At 34.8% G+C, this 21,606-nt stretch overlaps 1 protein-coding gene across 5 annotated transcripts in view; it reads left to right on the top strand.

Annotated features, from left to right (window-relative positions):
- Nucleotides 1-21,606, top strand: part of Neto2 (neuropilin and tolloid like 2) — a 68,213-nt gene extending 46,607 nt beyond the window's left edge. For 3 of the 5 annotated variants that reach the window (XM_058575869.1, XM_046435147.2, XM_046435145.2), the window contains exons 8-9: nt 9,382-9,495; nt 10,666-15,966. In XM_058575869.1, coding sequence (XP_058431852.1) covers nt 9,382-9,495; nt 10,666-11,246 — 695 coding nt within the window. In that variant the 3' untranslated portion in view covers nt 11,247-15,966. Of the gene's footprint in view, nt 1-9,381; nt 9,496-10,665; nt 15,967-21,478 lie in introns of those variants that run through there. The other 2 variants (XM_058575868.1, XM_046435146.2) reach the window with 2 other exon arrangements.

Genomic DNA, 21,606 nt, shown 5'->3' with positions numbered 1-21,606 from the left:
TAGGCTTTCTCGTCACATTCTTGAGGTTTCCTTTATTGTGAAGAAGATTTTTAGTTGGATAACCATCCCGTTTATTGATTCTTAATTTTACTTGTAAAATTTTACTTCTTTAGGAGTCTTGTTGAGAAAAGTTGGTTCCTAAGCCAACATAGTAGAGAGTTAGGCCTACTTTTTCTTCTAGCAGGCACAGGGTCTCTGGTTTAATGCCTAGTCCTTAATCCACTTGGAGTTGAGTTTTGTGCAAGGTGAGAGATAGGAGTTTAATTTTATATTGCTGCATACGGATTTGACAAAGACAATTTGAGACATATGACACAGTGCTTTCCTGTTAAATAGCCCCATTACTTCAGGCAGGTAGCATCGGTTATGGAGCAAGTGGCCCTTGAATGTAGGTTCTTTGAGTTTATTCTTGAAAGTAGATATACTTTAGAAGGTAAAAACATTAATTGAGGTTGTTAATTCTAAATAGAAACCGTAGAATGTACATAGGCATTGAACCAGAGCTAATTCAGATCATAAGTAGTGGTATAGAAGAAAAATGAGCCAGGTAATGTCATTTAAAGCTACAATGTAAATGCTTTTAAATTAAAGATTAAATTTAGACTTTATAGATATCTGGGAATTTTGTACTGCAAAATTAACATAATCAGGGTTAGGTAAGGTTAGGTTGTGGCTCAGTGGTGGAACACTTGTGGGTTCTATCCTCAGCATCAGATAAATAAAGGTATTACATTTATCTACAAATTTTAAAAAGTATTAAAAAATAACATAATCAAAGCTGTGCTTTACATGATGCATGGAGACTAGTTAGAAGTTATTCTGTAGTCAAGGTAGGAAGTCATGAAGGTCTGAAGAAAGCTAGAACATTGAGAGTAAAGAAGAGTTACAGAGACAAAGTCAACATGATTTGATGACCAATGAAGAGTGAAAGGACAGCAAAAATGAGTCAAGAGATACTTAGAATTTTTTGTTGGTCTGTCTTGGAAAGTAAAAACTGAGCAGATAAAAGGGCGCAGGGTTCTGTTGTTGGGACATTGTGAGTTCCTCGAGCAGTTACAGGTGTCAGGAATCAGCCGTGGTATTTGCCATGAGCTAATTGTGCTACTGCTGCTTTTTGTATGATGGATATAATCTGAGTTTATTTCTGAAAATATAGTTTTAATTTGATAACTTTCAAAATTAAAAAATATAAAGCAGCTGTACAGAGGTTATTTCTCTATTTCAGATAGGTACAAATCAGTGCTTTATACAAAGACAAATTTCACAAAATCTTTTAGCCTTCTTACTTTTCTCCTTAGTTTATTTATTACTCCAGACAACTCTACCTTTGCTGTTCAGTGTACTGTCTGTCCTTTAGCCACATGTAGCTAGCTGTTGAGCTCTTATAATGTGACCAATCTAAATAGTTATGTGCTACAATTATAAAAATATATCCTAGATTTCAAAGATTTGGAATGAAGTATATAAAGTATCACATTAATAATACCTTGATTTATTACATGTTAAAATGAAAATATTTTGAACACTGTTTCAAAGCTTCCCAATATCATATATTTGTACTTACAGCTCAGAATGATTAGAGAAAGGATGTATAATAGGTCTTCAAGGGAAGAAGATTTTGTGTCTTGAGTCTGGAAAGTCCTTGCACAGGCTTCTTATGATTGCTGCCTTCTAGGAGAGACATCAGAGCATGTTGTTTCTCAAGAAACCAAGATGCAGGGCTGGGGTTGTGGATCAGTGGTAGAGTACTTCCCTAGCATGTGTGAGGCACTGGGTTCGATCCTCAGCACCACATACAAATAAATAAATAAATAATATTGTGTCCATATACAACTAAAAAAAATCTTTAAAAACAAAAAAAGATGCAGTAACATGGATACAGTGTTTCTGCTTAGACAGCACCCAGTGTTTTTATTGGAGTCTGGTCACATAGGCACCTTCAGTCTTGCATGTACCAAAAGTCCTAGCATACAGATTGAAAGCAAGTGTTTGGACATAAATAACATTGTTCAAGCAAACTGTAAGCATTGTGAACTACCTTTATCTGTTAGGGAAAGGAGAAAAGCCAAATTCAGAGATGGCAGCGAAGGGCCAACCTTGCAAGCAGTTTTCTAAAGGAGCAGCCTCAGGCTGCTATATTAACTCTTCTGTAAATATATGTTGATTTAAATAAACTAGATTAATAATGTTAATTTTACTTTTTTACTCTCTAATGTGGCTATTTACTTGCTCACATTTTTTGGATCACATATTTCTGGGCAATGCTAATCTAAATCTTACATGAGAAAAATTTTTTTAATCTATTTTAGTTTTGTCCACATACACTAATGATTTCTATTAGTATGATTCTGATATATTAAACAGGGGAAAGTCTTCCTTAAATGATATCTTTATATTCACTAATCTAAGATTGAATCATATGCTTCAGTAGACACAGCTCCACATTCTCAAATTTAGTTTCATTACCTAAGAACAAGAGGAAAACGCTCCCTCCAGAAATAGTGTGATCAAAATAAAGGATTTCACAACTGTTATAAAAACAAATCCTAGTCTGAAAAGCTCCACTTGATAAGCACATTAGAGCTCAAGACAGTAAGACTTACCATCAATTCAAATTGTCGAACTACTTCTTTTGTTCTTCTCTAAGCTGTTAATGATTTGTAGTTGTTATGAATCCATCCATGAAAACAATATTTAAGAAGAGGTTTATATAAATGGGCTAATTTTGCTTGAGAAGTTCACTTCCTGCTTACCCATGGGAGATGTGAGATGGGAGATGTGACTAAAATAGTAAAACTTTGCTAAGATAGATGATATAGAATAGCAATCAGGATATGTTTAACTTCTTCCCAGGCACTGAACACTAATATGTACTTCACTCTTTAAGAAAGGATATGGTTTTAGGAAAATAATTTCTAGGACTAGAACTGTGAAAGCAGCAGAGGATATTTTTGTTAAACTAAATTCAGAATGTGATTTTCAGTGACATATTGCCTGCAGGTCCCCTGCAGGCCTAGTTGAAGGACAGAACCATCGTTCAGCATCACTGCCACATCTCATCAAAAGTTGAGTGGAGCTGAAACCCTAACCCTCCTCTTCTGTCCGTGACCTACTCATGAGTGAAGGCAGAAAAGAGTCCTCAGGCTATAAGTAGAGACCAGTTCATAACTAACACTATTATTATTTGTCCATTACCCATAAAGACCCACAGTTCAGCCATTTTATTATCTTTTGGAACTGAAGGAGTTCATTAGCATTCTATATCAATAACTGGCACCATGACTCATTTTAAAAGCTTTGCTGATCCAATGAAAAATCATAAAGCTTAACATATTTGTAATTTAAAATTTTTTACAAAACAAAATCTGATAATATCAATGCTGCTTTCTAATTGTGTTAAATAGTATGGAGAGCAGTTAGAAAGAATCTTTAATAAAATCTGAAGGTATTTTCTTCTCATTTTTCAAACAGTAAGGAACATGGAGCAAAAATCCTTGTAGGTGGGCTGGGGATGTGGCTCAAGCAGTAATGCGCTCGCCTGGCATGCGTGGGGTGCTGCGTTTGATCCTCAGCACCACATAAAAATAAAGATGTTGTGTCCACCAAAAACTGAAAAATCAATATTAAAAAAATTCTCTCTCTCTCTCTCTCTCTCTCTCTCTCTCTCTCTCTCTCTCTCTTTAAAAAAGTTAAAAAGAGCCATAAAATTGAGGTTACATACTATTCTGAGAATGTTATTAATCAGAATACCAAGAATCTACAGTGTTCTTTTGTTTGTTTGTTTTGAGACATGGTCTTGCTAAGTTACCCAGGCTGGCTGGGATCCTCCTACATCACCTTTCCAAATAACTGGGATAACAGGTGTGCACCACCACACATGCCCAGCCACAGTGCTACTTATAACCTCATTCAGCTTGTCTTGAAAATGGCTTATCTTCCCTGCAACCCTAGTTGTGAACTAGATTAAATAGGTTGTAGAATTATAATAGCAAGTATAATAGAATTATGGTGAAAATAAAAACAGAACTGCAGTTTATGGAAATGAGGAACTCAAAATTGCTGGGTTTTTTTCTAGGCTATTTTTTATATTTTAAAGTGCACTCATTTGTATAATATGGTTTTATGATATCTCTGACACAGCTGAAATAGTGCACTAGCAGATTTTCCAAAGTAAATAAAATACCACCTTACATTTTCATTGACTTTCCTGCCCTCATCTAATCACTTAATTGTATAACTAATACCTGTTGTCTTTGTGATGGGCTTTAAAACTATCTGGTATTTTTTAAGAATCATGAAATATTTGTTGTTTTGTTTTTAATTTTTTTGTAGTTTCAGATGGACAGAATGCCTTTATTTTATTTGTTTATTTTTATGTGGTGCTGAGGATCGAACCCAGTGCCTCATGCGTGCTACTGCTGAGCTACAGCCCCAGCCCGGAATATTTGTTGTTTTTTTTCTTAAATTTTTTATTTGTTTTAATTAGTGATACATGACAGTAGAATGCATTCATGCACTTTGATATATCACACATAGATGGGATATAATTTCTCATTTTTCTGAGTATACATGTTGCAGAATCATATTGGTCAGGTAGTCACATATACACATACAGTAATAATGTCTGTTTCATTCTACTACCTTTCCTATCCCCACATTCCCTCCTCTCCCCTCTCATCACTTCCCTCTACCTAATTTAAGGTAATGCTATTCTTCCCTAGTGCCCCCCATCTTATTGTGAATTAGCATCTGCATATTAGATAAAACATTCGGCCTTTGTTTTTTGGGGATTGGTTTATTTTTCTTAGCATGATATTCTCCAGCTCCAACCATTTACTGGCAAATTCCATAATTTTACTCTTCTTTAAACCTGAGTATTATTCCATTAGGTTTATATACCACGTTTTCTTTATCCATTTATCTATTTGAGGGACTCCTAGATTGATTTCATAGTCTAGCTATTGTGAATTGAGCTGCTATAAACATTGATGTGGCTGCATCACTATAGTATGCTGATTTTAAGTCCTTTGGGTATGAACCAAGGAGTGGTATAGCTGGGTCAAATGGTGGTTCCATTCCCAGTTTTCTGAGGAATCTCTATAATGATTGCCATTCTGACAGGAGTGAGATGAAATCATAGAGTAGTTTTGATTTGCATTTCTCTAATTGCTAGAGATGTTGAACACTTTTTCATATATCTGTTGATCAGTTGTATTTCTTCTTCTGTGAAGTGTCTGTTCAGTTCCTTAGCCCATTTATTGATTGAGTTATTTGGTTTTGTGTGTGTGTTAAGTTTTTTGAGTTCTTTATATTGGAATTGGTTGTAGTAAAGACTTTCTCCCAAACTGTAGGCTCTATCCTCACTTTTATTAATTGTTTCCTTTGCTGAGAAAAAGCTTTTTAATTTGAATCTATCCCATTTAACTCTTGATTTTACTTCTTGAGCTTTAGGAGTCTTATTAATGAAGTCAAATCCTAGGCCAATGTGGTAAAAATTTGGGCCGCTTTTTTCTTCTGTTAGGCACAGGGTCTCTGTTCTAGTGCCTAAATCTTTGGTCCACTTTGAGTTGATTTTTGTGCAGGGTGAGAGATAAAGGTTTAATTTCATTATGGTACATATGGATTTCCAGTTTTGCCAGCACCATTTATTGAATAGACTATCTTTTCTCCAGTGCATGTTTTTTGGCACTTTTGTCTAGTATGACATAACCATATTTTATGTGGGGTTGTCTCTGTGTCCTCCATTCTGTTCCATTGGTCTACATGTCTAATTACATGTCTATTTTGGTGCTAATACCATGCCATTTTTATTACTGTAGCTCTATAGTATAGTTTAAGGTCTGGTATTATGATGCTTCCTGCTTCATCTTTCTTGCTAAGAAGTGCTAAAAGCTATTCTGGGTCTCTTATTTTTCTAAATAAATTTCATGATTGCTTTTTCTAATTCTGTAAAGAATGTCATTTGGATTTTAATAGGAATTGCATTAAATCTGTATTTGGTAGTATGGCCATTTAGACTATATTAATTCTGCCTATCCAGGAGCATGGGAGATCTTTCCACCTTCTGGGTTTTTCTTCAATTTCTTTCTTTAGTGTTCTGTAGTTTTCACTGTGAATGGAGTAGTTTTCCTAATTTCTCTTTCAGTGGATTCTTCGCTGATGTATAGGAATGAGTTTGATTTATGGGTGTTGATTTTATATCCTGCTACTTTGCTGAATTTATTTATTAATTCTAGAAGTTTTCTGGTGGGATTTTTTAGATCTTATAGAATCATGTTTTCAGCAAATAGTGATAGTTTGAGTTCTTCTTTTACCTATTTGTATCCCTTTAATTTCTTTCTTCTGTCTAATTGCTCTGGCTAGAGTTTCAAGGATGATGTTGAATGGAAGTGGTGAAAGAGGACATCCTTGTCCTAGTTTTAAGTGGAAATGCTTTCAATTTTTCTCTATTTAGAATGATGCTGGTCTTGGGTTTAGCATATATAGCTTTTACAATGTTGAGGTATGTTCCTACCATCCCTAGTTTTTCTAGTGTTTTGAACATGTAGGTATGCTATATTTTGTCAGATGCTTTTTCTGCATCTATTGAGATGATGTTGTTTTGAGATCTTGTTTTAAATCTATTAATATGATGTATTACATTTATTGATTTCCGTATGTTGAATTAACCCTGCATCACTGGGATGAATCCCACTTGATCATGGTGCACTATCTTTTTAATGTTTTTGTATATGATTTGTCATTGAGAATTTTTGCATCTGTGTTCATCAGGGTTATTGGTCTAAAGTATACTTTCCTTGATGGGTCTTTGTCTGGTTTTGCTACCAGGGTGATATCAACCTCACAGAATGAGTTTGGAAGGGTTCCCTCCTTTTCTGTTTCATGAAGTACTTTGAAGCATATTGGTGTTAATTCTTCTTTGAAAGTCTTGTAGAATTCGGCTGAGAATCCATCTATTCCTGGGCTTTTCTTGGTTGGTAGGCTTTTAATGGCGTTTTCTATTTCATTACTTGAAATTGATCTACTTACATCAGAAATATTTGTTTTAATGATGCTATTTTGACAAGTTAACAGTCTCTAAAAAAATTATTGTATACTTTTTTTGCACTTAAATTAAGAACCAAAGTACAGACTAAGACCACTAATTTTATAGTCTGATCAAATCTTAGAACCAGAAATCTAAGACACACTGTACACTCTTCTATTCATTTTAAAGGAGGAAGCTGAGGCACAGGGAGAGAATCTCTAATACCAAAGCAGTTTTGGATGTTCTCTCTTCAACTGTCAGATTTTGTTTAGGGTGTTCTGAGGACCCAATACATGCCTAATTTTCCAGCCTATATTCAGAGCCAGTTGAGAAAGACAAAGGAGATGTGGCAAGTGAATACCAAAATACTCAATTTTATTATTGTTAATATACTGCAGTAGGAGTCAGGTATTTCAAAACTTCCTAAAACTATACCCTAAAGAGAGAGTCTTCTCATTCGAGGAAAAATTTTTTAAACTCATGGCTATATTTTCATGAGGTTCATTGTATATTTATTAAGACAATAATGTTTATAGAAAACAATCATTGTCCAGTAAAATTTTAGGTTTTTTTTTTTTAATCATGAGAAGGAATGTTTAAAACAATGTCTAAAAATGTTTATTCCTTGATAAAGCATGTATTTTCTGAAAATCAAAAATGGAGTCTTTAGGCATGAAATACATTTTGTCCAGTTATAATTTTAGAAGACTTGTAAAGGCTTTGGGCTGCTTTTGTACCTCTACAATCTTGTTTACTATAGGAAAATATTAAGCTACTTCAAGATTTTTTTGTGTGTGCATCCTTCATTGAGGTGCTTTGTACTACCATGTTAGATTTTTATCTCCAGTGTAGAGCTTTATTTCATAACAAACGTAAACACATAATCCATTATTACAAATGTTTACGTATGCAAGAAGTGCCAAGTAGAATAGATGAAGTATGACAGAACACACAGGAGTGACCAGCCACCTGGGAGAATTAAGGGGATTTTTCAGAGTGGGTCACATTTGAGATCATCTTTAGGAATGAGTAGGTGGTCATCATGAAGGGAAGATGGTATTCAGGGCTGAAAGAATAACTTATATAAAATATGAAATTACATGGCACATATATTAGTGTCTTTATATTGTTTGGAACTGGGTGTGTTCTCAGTGTTAGAGCACGGACGAAGGATGCACTTGCCTAGCATGTGTGAGACACTGGGTTCAATTCTCAGCACTGCATAGAAATAAATGGATAAAATAAAAGTTCATCAACATCTAAAAACTTTTTTTTAAAAGACCTAGGTTTTATCTCTCAGCACCTCAAAAATAATTAAAAAAAAATTTAATTGTTTTAATTCAGAGAGGGCACTTTTTTCCATTTTTGCTATAATTAAACATTCATAACATAAAATTTACAATTTTAAGTGAATATCAGTGGCATTAAGTACATTCACATTGCTGCACAGTCATTGCCACTATTTTGTGAACTTTCTCATCACTCCAAACTGAAATTCTGTACCCATTAAATATTAATTCCCTATTCTCCTTTTTCCTCAGCCCCTGTTAACTTCTGTTGTACTTTCTATGAATTTGCCTCTCTAGGTACCTCTTAAAAGGAGGATCATACATGTTTGTCATAAAATAAATGATCATACAAATAATTATGCAAAATGAAATATTTCACTTATTTCACTTAGCATGTTTTCAAACTTTTTTCATGTCATAGCATGTGATACAATTGCATTTATTTGCATGACTGAGTAATGTTGTCTTATGTATACCACATTTTATTTATCCATTCATTTGTCTGTGGACATACCTGTTGGCTGGTATGAGTAATGCTGCTGTGAACACTGATGTGGAAGTATCTTCTTGAGATACTGCTTTTAATCATTATAGTTACATAACCTTGTAGAATTGCTAGATCATAAGGTAATTCTGTGTTTGCCTTTTGGAGGAATCACCAGGCAGTTTGAACCATGTCAGCTGCACCATTTTGCATTCCCACCAGCAACACATGTAGGGTGTCAAAGACTCCACATCCTTGCTAACATTGTAATTTAAAGTTTTGAAAAAAAATTTACTAAACCACATAGAAGTTCTGTAAGAACTATGGGAAATACGTTCATACAGTCATTACACTAAAAATGACCTTTAGATGGTCAGCATTAGAAAAAGTTTGTATGAGCCAGCATCAGAGAATATTGACCTTTCTCTTATTGTTTGTGTAGCAGAATGTGTTCATGGAAAAGCCTTGGAAATATGAAAATACTCTTATAAAGTCAAATTCTCAAGCATAAAATAAGTCGAGGTGGATTTGTAATCTGCATGTCTCTGCTCTTAACAAAACAGTTTTCTTTTTTCCTACAGCTCCCTGTACAGGCAGCACTTTCTTTTGCCATAGCAACATGTGCATCAATAATTCTTTAGTCTGTAATGGTGTTCAAAACTGTGCATACCCTTGGGATGAAAATCATTGTAAAGGTGAGTCCAAGGCAAAGGCCAACTGTTTTGAGAAAAGAGTGACTGTTGCCTTTCATTAAGGAAGACTTAAAATGTTCTTTTTGTACAATAGTGCGTAGTATAACTACTTGCAGAAATGGAGACTTTTTTATGGATAATAGACCTCTGGGATGTGGTAAAAGCAAAGAAAAACACTTATTTTCAACAAAAGCAGTTTTTTGTTTAGAGTATGTTTTTATTTTAAGTTGTTCAAAAGTTGTCATATTTCTTGCCCTTGTTTTATTTTCTTATTGTGGTTGAAATCTGTCATTTGTGTTCTAAAGATACCTAAATTAATTGTGAAAATAATTTAGAGGACAGCCTTTTATTCTTTTTTAAGTTATATGGAAACACTAAATAAAAACCAACTAATAGATTCAGGTTTACAATATAAGAGCAGACCCATTCGAAGAACTGCTTTTAATTTCATCAAATCTGCTTTGCTATATTTCCAACCTATATCCTCTGAAAGATAAATATGGCTTGTGATAACTGTTGAATGTTTGCCAGTTGATTGTCAACGCAGTGTGGCAGAAGTAAGATTTATCTACCTTTCATCCTCCCAAATGTTCAATAAATATCTATGAAAAGGTGATATAATGTGACATGGCTGTATTAAGTACTTGACGTGAAATATTTTCAGGTAATCATTCAAAAACAGTAGACCATGATAACATTTTGGTGGCTAGTTAGATCTTATTTGTTCTCTTTTCCTGGTGGTCATCAGTATAAATCTTGTTGATATGCTTAAACATAGCAGTTGGTCAAACCTACCATATAGCAGAAAGTTAAACTTGATAAAATAAGAATATTTATTTCGGCATTTCTATATTAATGCATCCAATTTGATTTGCAAGTTGTAAGCTTTTCTATACCTTTCAGCAAAGTAACCAAGTACTTTTTTTGTAATCTGTCTAGTCATATTGTGATTAGTTACTTTACCCAGAGATCATAACACTAGGATTGTTGTTTTTGCCCAGAGATCATAAGACTAGGATTGTTGTGTTTGTTTAAAAGCTTAATTTTCAATTGCATTGTCTGTGATATATTTGACCTATTTTCTGCTTTTCCTAAAAATCCTTTACCAGTTTGTTCCAGGACTTCTATTAATGAATTTTGAAAAGCTTAATGTTTCTCTATCTCTTTCTACAGAAAAGAAAAAAGCTGGACTATTTGAACAGATCACTAAAACTCATGGGACAATTATTGGCATTACATCAGGAATTGTCTTGGTTCTTCTCATTATTTCTATTTTAGTACAAGTGAAACAGCCCCGAAAAAAGGTCATGGCTTGTAAAACTGCTTTTAATAAAACTGGGTTCCAAGAAGTGTTTGATCCTCCTCATTATGAACTATTTTCACTAAGGGACAAAGAGATTTCTGCAGACCTGGCAGACTTGTCAGAAGAATTGGACAACTACCAGAAGATGCGGCGCTCCTCCACTGCCTCCCGGTGCATTCACGACCATCACTGTGGATCGCAAGCATCCAGTGTCAAACAAAGCAGGACCAACCTCAGTTCCATGGAACTTCCTTTCCGAAATGATTTTGCACAACCACAGCCAATGAAAACATTTAATAGCACCTTCAAAAAAAGTAGTTACACTTTCAAACAGGCACATGAGTGCCCTGAACAGGCCCTAGAAGACAGAGTAATGGAGGAGATTCCTTGTGAAATTTATGTCAGGGGGCGAGAAGATTCTGCACAAGCATCCATATCCATCGACTTTTAATCTTCTACTAAAGGTGATATTAATTATTAAGTATGTATGTATGCAACCTACAGAGCAGCCATTCTGATTTCAGTAACCAACTCTATTTTCCTGTCAAACTAGGAAGACCTTCATTTGCCATTTCCCTATCACATTGACATTTTTATCATCTCAGGCAGTCTCTATGTTAAGCCAAACAAAGGAACTTAATACATTTGGTAGGAAAAAAAAATAATCATCATATGTTGCTTGATGTCATATAAACAAAATCATCACCAGTTACATAGCAGGTGAAGAGGGGCATTGGTGGTGTTGGGCCAGGCTCAGGCTGCCTGTTAGTTTTAGCATCAGAAATACTGCTCTTGACTGATAAAGCTCTGCCAATATTTTGAACCCATATTTTGAACCCATAATAAACTTAAAAATAAGGTTTTTCTTTATATTCCTCTTATTTTTCTTTTCTATAATTTGTTTTATATGCCTATAGTTTTGCCATTACTGTATCCTAATAAGTGGTTAATACACCACTTACCTCAACACAGGCATTTGTTGTTAAACTTGTCAAAATACAGCTAATTTAGTTCTGTTTTTCTACACTAATTTTTACACTACTGCCTTTTAATTACTGGATTGTTAGTCCTTATTTTCTATGAGAAATAGATGATATAATTTATCGCCTTTAAATCATACCTTATCTCTGTTGTATTATACTAGTAAACTTCATGATCCTGAGATATATGCACCTTACCAGTTATGACTAAAAAGTTGAGAAAGACAAAAATGTCTAGCAAATCTTTGAAATCGCCTACATTTGGTCACATTCGGTGACAGCCCATTCATTCCAGTAGACAGTCATTTAATTCACTTGTGGGGAGATCTATAATTGTGTTTACTTACAGTGTTTCTCATCCCCAAAACTACATTTCCTATTATTTTTGTAAGAAGATTACTTCCTTTGTATTGGTTTATCTTTTGACATTTGGTAACCCAAGATTCTTCGAGAGTTAAAGGAAAATTCCTAAGAAACTGTGAAAGCCTTTTGATTGCTTCTTTCTTAGGACAGCACATTTTTCTAACTCTTGTCAAGAATAACAATTTCAACTTTTTTTTAAACTGCACTTTTGACTTTTTTTATGGTATATAAAACAATAATTTATAAACATGATATAATTCATTTGTTTTTTTAGACTTTTTTGATATTATTTGATACTGTACAAACTATTAAGTCAAGATGAAAGACCTACATGAAGATTTCTTTCAGTGTTCACATTAGCAGCTTTGTATACAAACATGCTTTGTTGGAACTGTACACCCATAATTTATTATAAAGACCTTGGCAGTGTGTACATAGCTTTCTCTTCCTTTTGTTGCTGTATTTAGTTTGTGATAAATCTTTCACTGTATGATATTTATTGCTCTAAATCCCTACACATCTTATTAAAATATGCATTGTTACATGATCATTCAATCATGTTATTTATGGCACTGATATTTTGGGTCTTAAGATATATGTGGAATGAAGTCCATTTATTGAATTGTAACTAATAGAGACATGTCATTTATAAGAGGTAAATTCTCGTTTTTTACATTTCTTGTAGTAAATTCTCAATGAAATGAGAAGTTGAGGTTTCACTGGTTTCATTCATTCATTCTTTTACATAGATATGTTCTTTCCAGATTAGTGAATGCTGTGACACAATACTGCCTCAGTGTTTCCTGTATCACATTTTTTTTATTTTTAAAAAAGTAGATTATATCCAGAAGATAAGATAACTTACACATAGTATATTCATGATTTAATTATTTTAAGTCATCATAATTTCCTCTCTTAAAAATACAACTTAGAAGACTTAATGAGGGGCTGGGGCTCAGCAGTAGCACACGTGCCTGGCATGTGTGGGGCACTGGGTTCGATTCTCAGCACCACATATAAATACATAAAATAAAGGTCTATCAACAACTAAAAAAAAAATAAAAAATAAAGACTTAATGACTTTCAATGAACTAATACCAGAGAAATTGGATAACTTGTTTCACGAGCTGAGTAGGCCTTTTGATTTTAGTAGGTAACTTAGACCAGCCAATATTTATTTGAACAATGTAGTAAATAAATTCTTAATACAACAACTGTGATCTTGTTAGGATGATGAGAGAGATTAGCATATTTTCTACATAAAATTTTATTCATTATACAATAGCTGGTAAATCCATCCTTAACCTCTAGATTAGAGTAGGAAATGCTGTTATTGATGGTCACTTGTAACTATTTTTTTTGTATTTTTTTAGTTGTAGATGGACATAATACCTATATATTTTATTTATTTATTTTTATATGGTGCTGAGGATCGAATCCAGTGCCTCATATGTGCAAGGCAAGCACTCTGCCACTGAGCCACAATACCAGCCCCTATGTTTTCATTTTTGGAATTTGTATCCTGTTTTGAAAGGACTTAAAGAGATCTACAAAATAGACAGCCTTTGAAGAAGACATTGAATGTTAAGTTGCTGAGACTGGCTCCAAACTTAGAGTCCTCCTGTCTCAGTCTCCCAAGTCACTGAAATTATAGGTATGCATCATCACACCCACCTGCCATTGAGTATTAAAACAGAATAGAAATACATGGTTTCACACAACTTAGCAAGTAAAGCTTGAACAGTAAATCTAATTCTAAATTTTCTGGCTGCTAAAATGGAAAAGGTTTTCTTTTTTTCAGTAGAAAGCACAAACTTGCCACCATAGGCTAGTTTCTGTAGGATCTGAGTATCTTTTAAAAGGACATTTCCTCAACATTTAAGAAAGATAAAAAGTGCAAGAATAGGTTGTAATGATAAATCTTAACTTTAATGTGATTAATAACATTGTTTTCTGTTTGCAGAGATAGAACTAAAGAACCAAGTGATCAATAGCTTAAACTGTATTATATGCCTTCATTGAACTATAAGCAAGCCTTGGATCTCATTTCTGAGTCAAACATTTTATCTATTAAGACGAGAGTGGAACTAATATTTTAGGCATCAATTTCAGAATAATGCTAATGCTTGCTACTCCCCCCCACCCCGTGTGTGTGTATGTGTTGGTGTGTGTGTGTGCAATTTTTACTCTTTGAGATCATTGGGAAAACTTTACAAATTATTTACTATAGTGAAAGCTATAGGTTTTAGTAATAAAAGACACAAAATTTTGGCATCTTATGGAAGTTATTTCAGCCCTTCATAGTACTCCAGTGTTAAACACATCTTCTAAAAGAACACAAAATAGATGGAGGAAATTTTTTCAATTCAGGAACACTACTCAAGTATACCTATGTGATATTGTCATTATCTTGCATCCCAAATTTAACACAAGAAATCAATCCCCACATGCCCACAAATTGGAAGAAACCTATTCATCCCAACCTCTCAAGTATATAGGAATAAAACAGTGTTTTCTGGGAGGAAAATAATCTAGAGGTTTAACAAAAAGCAAAAGATTTTCACATTTCACATGACAAAGACATGAAAAGTCTCCTTTAACTTTGACTTAACCAATTTCAATGTCAGAATCTTTATCATGTTTCATATAATTATTGGGCATTAAAAGAACTTCATAAGGCCTGGGGCTGTAGCACTTGCCTTGCAGGTGTGAGGCACTGGGTTCGATGCTTAGCACCACATAAAAATAAACAAAGGCATTGTGTCCATCTAAAACTACAAAGAATTTTTTAAAAAGAACTTCATAAATGTCTGCCACTAAATATTTTTATAGTTATTGTTTGGTGAGAAAGATGCTTTCTTATTTCAGGAGTGTATCAACTGATGTAACAGAATGGAGAAAGCCTGGTTGTAATTTAGGAATAATTCTCAAGGGGATTATGCTTTCATTGCAAAATAAATATGTCTGCAGTATTGCTCGTTACTTTATTACAAATACTAAAAACAAGATGCCTTGAATTGTACCAATTAGATCCAGAAGGAATTTGGGGTTTTAGTGTTTTTAAAGATCTAAGAAAGATTATCTGATCCAGATTCGTTAATATAAAACTGAAGCCCAAAGAAGTGGAATGAGTACCCACATCTCCCAACCCTATCCAGTGCTCTTTTCTTGTGCCTTCCTATCCCTGTTTTTGCTGGCTGGAAGTTTTAAAAGTCTAGCAGTTCTAAACAGCAGCCCAAGTATTCCATGTATAGCTTGTCAATCATTCTGATTTAAAATGTAATTTTTTTAAGACTCATTTTCCCTGTTTTTATTTATGTAACAGTGTTATTCTACGGGTTTGTTACCATGATCCCTTGACACCTGCAAACTCTGCAAGCAATTACTGTGACTTCTCAATGAACAATTGTTAACATGGGCTTGATCAGACAGGAAGAGCTTCAGTGTGATTGCTTTTATGATTTTTCAAAATCCAAAGAAAGCAATGTATATTGTAGAAATTAAACATTTTGTGTGCTATATCACTTGAGTTTTGGAGAATGATTTGAGTCTGAGCCACTATAAATGACAAATTGACCTTGGATTTTTTTCTAACTTTCCTGCAAAATTAATTATCTGTGTTTTATATGCATGTATTAATAATTTGCTCTCCTTTACTCACTTTTTCATACACTTTATATGTTTCTGCAATTGGTTTAATGATTACAAAAGCCCAAGAAGATAATGCTAGGGTGCATGTTTAGTTTATACACTTAATCTCCAACTTAGCACTTTATAGTAAGGAATTTTAACCCTTGAACTGAAATAAAAACTTGTGTTTTGATTTCCTTGTTTGCTTTTGTTTCTAAAGTCTCTAGAAGTGGCAGAGAATGTAGGCCACTTCAGGCAGTAGAATTTGTACTTCTAGGGCAAAGTTAGCATTTCCTATCTAATAGCTTCCCAAGTTAAATAATCATAGTTGTGACGTTTTAAAAAGAAACCTTGGTCTATCACTTAGAAACCATTTTATGCTTTCAAATTAATCTTCAAGAGAAGATGAACTTTAAAATTTTCAGCTGCTGCCAGGACCCACTCTGCTACATCTAGTCACTGAGGTGGCAATGAGAACTTGCAGAGTGGGTGTTAAGAACCAAGCTGTCCTCTTGAGGTGAGCAATGCATTGGTCACAGCCATCACTTTGTAAAGATGAATGAGTAGGCCTCAAGACCTTACACAGAGAGGAAAGCAAAGGAAGGTTCAAACTCCTGACTTTTACAATCATCAGGTCTAGATCAAGGAGCAAAGTAAGAAGAAAGAAAAAATAGTGCCACTGTCTTTACAAGTAGTTGAAGAGCAGTTTTACTTTGTGCATTATTTAGGATCAAGAAATTGGTTGTATTTAAAAGAGCTCTCATCTTTAAAGCTTTGTCATACTCTAAAACATCTGATGCCTTTGGACTTCTGAGCCAATAAATAAATATTTTGTTGAAAAGTTTGGAGTAGCTGCTGATTACTAGATGGAATTTTCATCAGAAATCTAGGTATTGAACCAAGATGGGATTTTTTTGTTTGTTTTTGGTTTTGGTTTGGTACTGGGAATTGAACCCAGGGGTACTTAACCACCGAGCTACATCCCCAGCACTTGTTATTGGTTTTCAGACAGGGTCTTGCTAAGTTGCTGAGGCCAGATTTGATCTGTGATCTTCCTGCCTCAGCCTCCCAAGTCGCTGGGATTACAGAGATGCACTACCATACCTGGGATAAGCCATTGTTTTTAAATTGTTTTATTCTTCCAACAATAACATTGTCCTGTTGTATTCAGAAGTTCCTACAAACCCTTCCAAACTCTATAAAAGGTAGTATCACCCTGATACCTAAGCCAGACAAAGACATATCAAGGAAAGAAAACTTCATATCAGTATCACTGATGAACAAAGACACAAAAATTCTCAATAAAATTCTGGCAAATTGAATAAAAAAATATTAAAAAGATAGTGTGCCATAATCAAGTAGGGTTCATCCCAGGGATGCAAGGTTAGTTCAACATTTGGAAATCAATAATGTAATTCATCATGTCAATATATTAAAGATAAAAATTATATGATCATGTCAATAGATGCAGAAAAACATTTGACAAAATACAACACCCTTTCTTGTTCAGAACACTAGAAAAACTAGGGATAGTAGGAACATACCTCAAACATTATGAAAGCTATCTATGCTAAGCCCAAGGCCAATATCATTCTAAATGAAGAAAAATTGGAAGCATTCCCTCTAAGAACTGGAATAAGACAGGGATGCCCTCTGTCACCACTTTGATTCAACATAGTCCTTGAAACTCTAGCCAGAGAAACTAGACAAAAGAAATTAAAGGGATATGAATAAGAAAAGAAGAACTCAAACTATCACTATTTGCCAGTGACATGATTCTAAGAGAATCCAAAAAACTCCACCAGAAAGCTTCTAGAATTAGTAAATGAATTCAGCAAAGGAGCAGGACATAAAGTCAACACCCATAAATCAAATGTATTTCTACATCAGTAATGAACCCTCAGAGAAATCCAGAAAACTACCCCATTCACAATAGCCTCAAAAAAAAAAATACTTGGGAATCAATCTAACAAAAGATGTGAAAGACCTCTACAATGAAAACTACAGAATACTAAAGAAAGAAATTGAAGAAGACCTCAGAAGATGGAAAGATCTCCCATGCTCTTGGATAGGCAGAATTAATATGGTGAAAGTGGACATACTACCAAAACTTACATAGATTTAATGCAATTCCTATCCAATGCAATTCCCAATGACATTCTTCATAGAACTAGAAAAAGTAATCATGAAATTCATTTGGAAAAATAAGAGATCCAGTATAGCTAAAGCAATCCTTAGCAAGAAGAGTGAAGCAGGTGGCATCACAATACCAGACCTTAAACTATACTACAGAGCAATAGTAACAAAAATAGAGGTATTGGTACCAAAATAGACAAAATAGAAGACACAGAAAACCACGTAAATATGGTTATCTCATACTAGACAAAAGTGCCAAAAATATACACTGGAGAAAAAATAGCCTCTTCAACAAATGGTGCTGGGAAAACTGGAAACCCTTATATATAGCAGAATGAAAGTGAACCTCTATCTCTCACCCTGCACAAATATCAAAGTGGATCAAAGACAGACACTAGAACAGAGACTCTGCACCTAATAGAAGAAAAAATAGGCCCAAATCTTTATCATGTTGGCTTAGGACCTGACTTCCTGAACAAGACTCCTAAAGCACAAGAAGTAAAAATCAAGAATCAATAAGTGGGATGGATTCAAACTAAAAAGCTTCTTCTCAGCAAAGGAAACAATCAAGAACATCATGAGAAAACCCACAGAATGGGAAAAATCTTTACCAAATGCACTTCAGAGCACTATCTCCAGGATATATAAAGAACTCAAAAAACACCAAAAAAAAAAATAATAATAATAAGTAACCCTATCAATAAATGGGCTAAGGAACTGAACAGATGCTTTACAGAAGACGAAATACAGTCAATCAACAAACATGAAAAAATGTTCATCACCTCTAGCAATTAGAGAAATACAAATCAAAACTACTCTAGGATTTCATCTCACTCTAGTCAGAATGGCAATTATCAAGAATACAAGCAATAATAACTGTTGGCAAGGATGTGGGAAAAGGTACACTTATACATTGCTGGTGGCACTGCAAATTGGTGCAACCACTATGGAAAGCAATATGGAGATTCCTTAGAAAATTTGTAAAGGAACCACCATTTGATCCAACTATCTCACTCCTCAGTCTATACCCAAAGGTCTTAAAATAAGCATACTGCCATGACACAGCCACATCAATGTTCACAGCAGCTCCATTTACAATAGCTAAATTGTGGAACCAACCTAGATGCCCTTCAACAGATGAATGGATAAAGAAACTGTAATATATATATATATATATATATATATATATATACACACACACACATACATACACACAATATAATATTACTCAGCATTAAAAGAGAATAATATAGCATTTGCAGGTAAATGAATGGAGTTGGAGAATATCATACTAAGCAAAGTAAGCCACTCCCCAAAATAAAAGACGGTGTGTTCTCTCTGATAAGAGGATGCTGATCCATAATGGGGGTGGGGGGGGCGGGGAAATAATAGAGGAATTTTGATTGGGTAAAGGGGAGAGAGGGGTGGGGAGGGGGGATTGGGGTAGGAAAGATAGTGTAATGAGATGAACATCATTACCCTAGGTACATGTATGGCTGCACATATGGTGCAAGTCTGCATTGTGTACAACCAGAGAATGAAAAGTTGTGCTCCATTTGTGTACAATGAATTGAAATGCACTCTGCAGTCATTATATATATATAATGTAAAATAACTACCTTAATGTATTACATTTATAATTTTGAAAAGCAACTTTGAATGGCAGTAGTTGATGTTTATATATTTTATATATAGACTCCAGACTGCTTAGAGAGAGATTTCCAGCAATTTAGAACAAAATAAAATCAGGAACTTAGTGCAAACTCTGACTCAAGACAACACTTTATTCTGCATGCGTGCGCTGCTATGAGTCATTATAAACATTGTTCCATCTACAAACATTAATTGATTCCATTTTTGTGCCAGTCGTTGTGCTTAAAAGTACTAAAATACTAAGACCATGGTGATGGAACATATTCCAGACCTAAAAGAACCACAAAGCAACAGTCCAGTGGTGACATTGGACAAGGAAATCAATCACATTTTAATATGGTTATAAAGAAAGGAGCCAGATGCAATGGGAGTACAGAGAAAGAGCATACGACCTGACCTGAAAGGGGTCAGGGAGGGCTTCTCACAGGCTGGCACCTCAACTCTCTTGATGGCTCAGATGAAGTAAAGGCATCTGAAAAGACGAAATGGGTTTTGTAGTTGTTTGGTGGTTCTAAGTAACAGCAGCTCTGTGAACATGCTATAACCAGAATGCATGATAATACAAATTCAATTTGATGATTTCAAAAATCAAAAAGATGACTGTTGGTTATTTTAATAGTTTAATAATTTCTATATGTCCTCTAGTCTTCATTTTTACATAGAGAAAACCCTTCATATAAAATATTTAATAAATATTTTTTAAATCACCAGCACAAAAAAAATACCCACAAATCTTGAACCAAAAACAGTGATGGAAAGTAGGGGAGTTCTCTTTCCCCGTAAGTTATTGTATCACTTGAATATGTGTATGCCTTGGAAGACGATTTAACTCTGAAAAAGAGCACAAGGAATAACGAGCTTACCACAGCTGGCTCAGACACATAGCAACCTTAACTTCCTTAGTCATTAGCTTTTTTTTTTTTCCTGTTTTTACATTTCAGTTTGTTTTATTTTGTATGTGCTGGAGATCAAACCCAGGACTCTGCACATGCCAGACAGGTGCTCTAACACTGAGCTATATTCTCAGCCTGTCATTCGCCTTTTTGGTTTTTTGTTTGTTTGTCTTGGTACTGGGGATTGAATCCCTATGCTGTCAACCACTGAGTCACACCCTCAACCATTTTTAATATTTTATTTTGAGACAGAGTCTCACTAAGTTGCTTAAGGCCTTGCTGAATTGCTGAGGCTGGCTTTGAACTCACGATCCTCCTGCCTCAGCCTCCTGAGTTGCTGGGATTACAGTGTGCACCAACACACCTGGCTCATTAGCTTTTAATATAAATTAAAAAACAACACTTGTGGTAGGCAGCTCCTTAAATGGCTCCCAGTGATCCCTGCATGCTGGTGTTCATCACATAATCCCCTTGTCTTTGAATGTGAGCTGGACCTAGTTACCTATGGACCTAGTTACCTGCTTTTAACTTTTTCTATGGCAAAAGCAACAGATGTCACTCCTGAGACTAGGTAACAGACTGACTTCTGTCTGCCTTGCCAACTCTCACTCTTATGCTTCTCTTGCTCATGGAAGCCACTTGCCATGATCTGAGATGCTCTATGGAGAGGCCCATGTGAGATTTTGGTTACACAATTAACACAGAACTGAGACCCTCATGCCAACAGCCTGAAAATAACTGAACCCTGCCAACAATATGAGTTTGGAAGGGGGACCTTGGCAGTGAGTCTTGGGATAAATACAGCCAGTACTTTGCTTGCAATCTTATATGAGGCCTTGAACCACAGCCAGATGGCTCAGAGAAATCAAGGAGTTTGTTGTTCAACCTGCTAAATTTGGGAGTCTTGTTTTTATGCAGCTATAGGTAACTGATACAAAGCTGGAAAAGGAATAATGATGTATCCCTTCTCCACTCCTGGAGTGAAAGTTTGTTGAGGAAAATCTAACATCATGTTTTAATGTTTGCAGAAAATCCCAGTGGGCACATCATCTTGATGATCTGGCAGCACCAAAGAACCGGAAGAAGGACAGCTGGTCTTCCTCCTGCCTGATCAACTGTCAGCTAATTTAGCTTCCTCAGCCTCAAGTAAAAACAC

This window comes from Marmota monax, unplaced genomic scaffold, assembly GCF_021218885.2.
Source record: "Marmota monax isolate L192 unplaced genomic scaffold, Marmota_monax_Labrador192_F-V1.1 WCK01_AAM20220418_F8-fsc00024, whole genome shotgun sequence".
NCBI classification, from domain to species: Eukaryota; Metazoa; Chordata; class Mammalia; order Rodentia; family Sciuridae; genus Marmota; species Marmota monax.
This window is presented reverse-complemented; position numbering and strand designations above follow the sequence as displayed.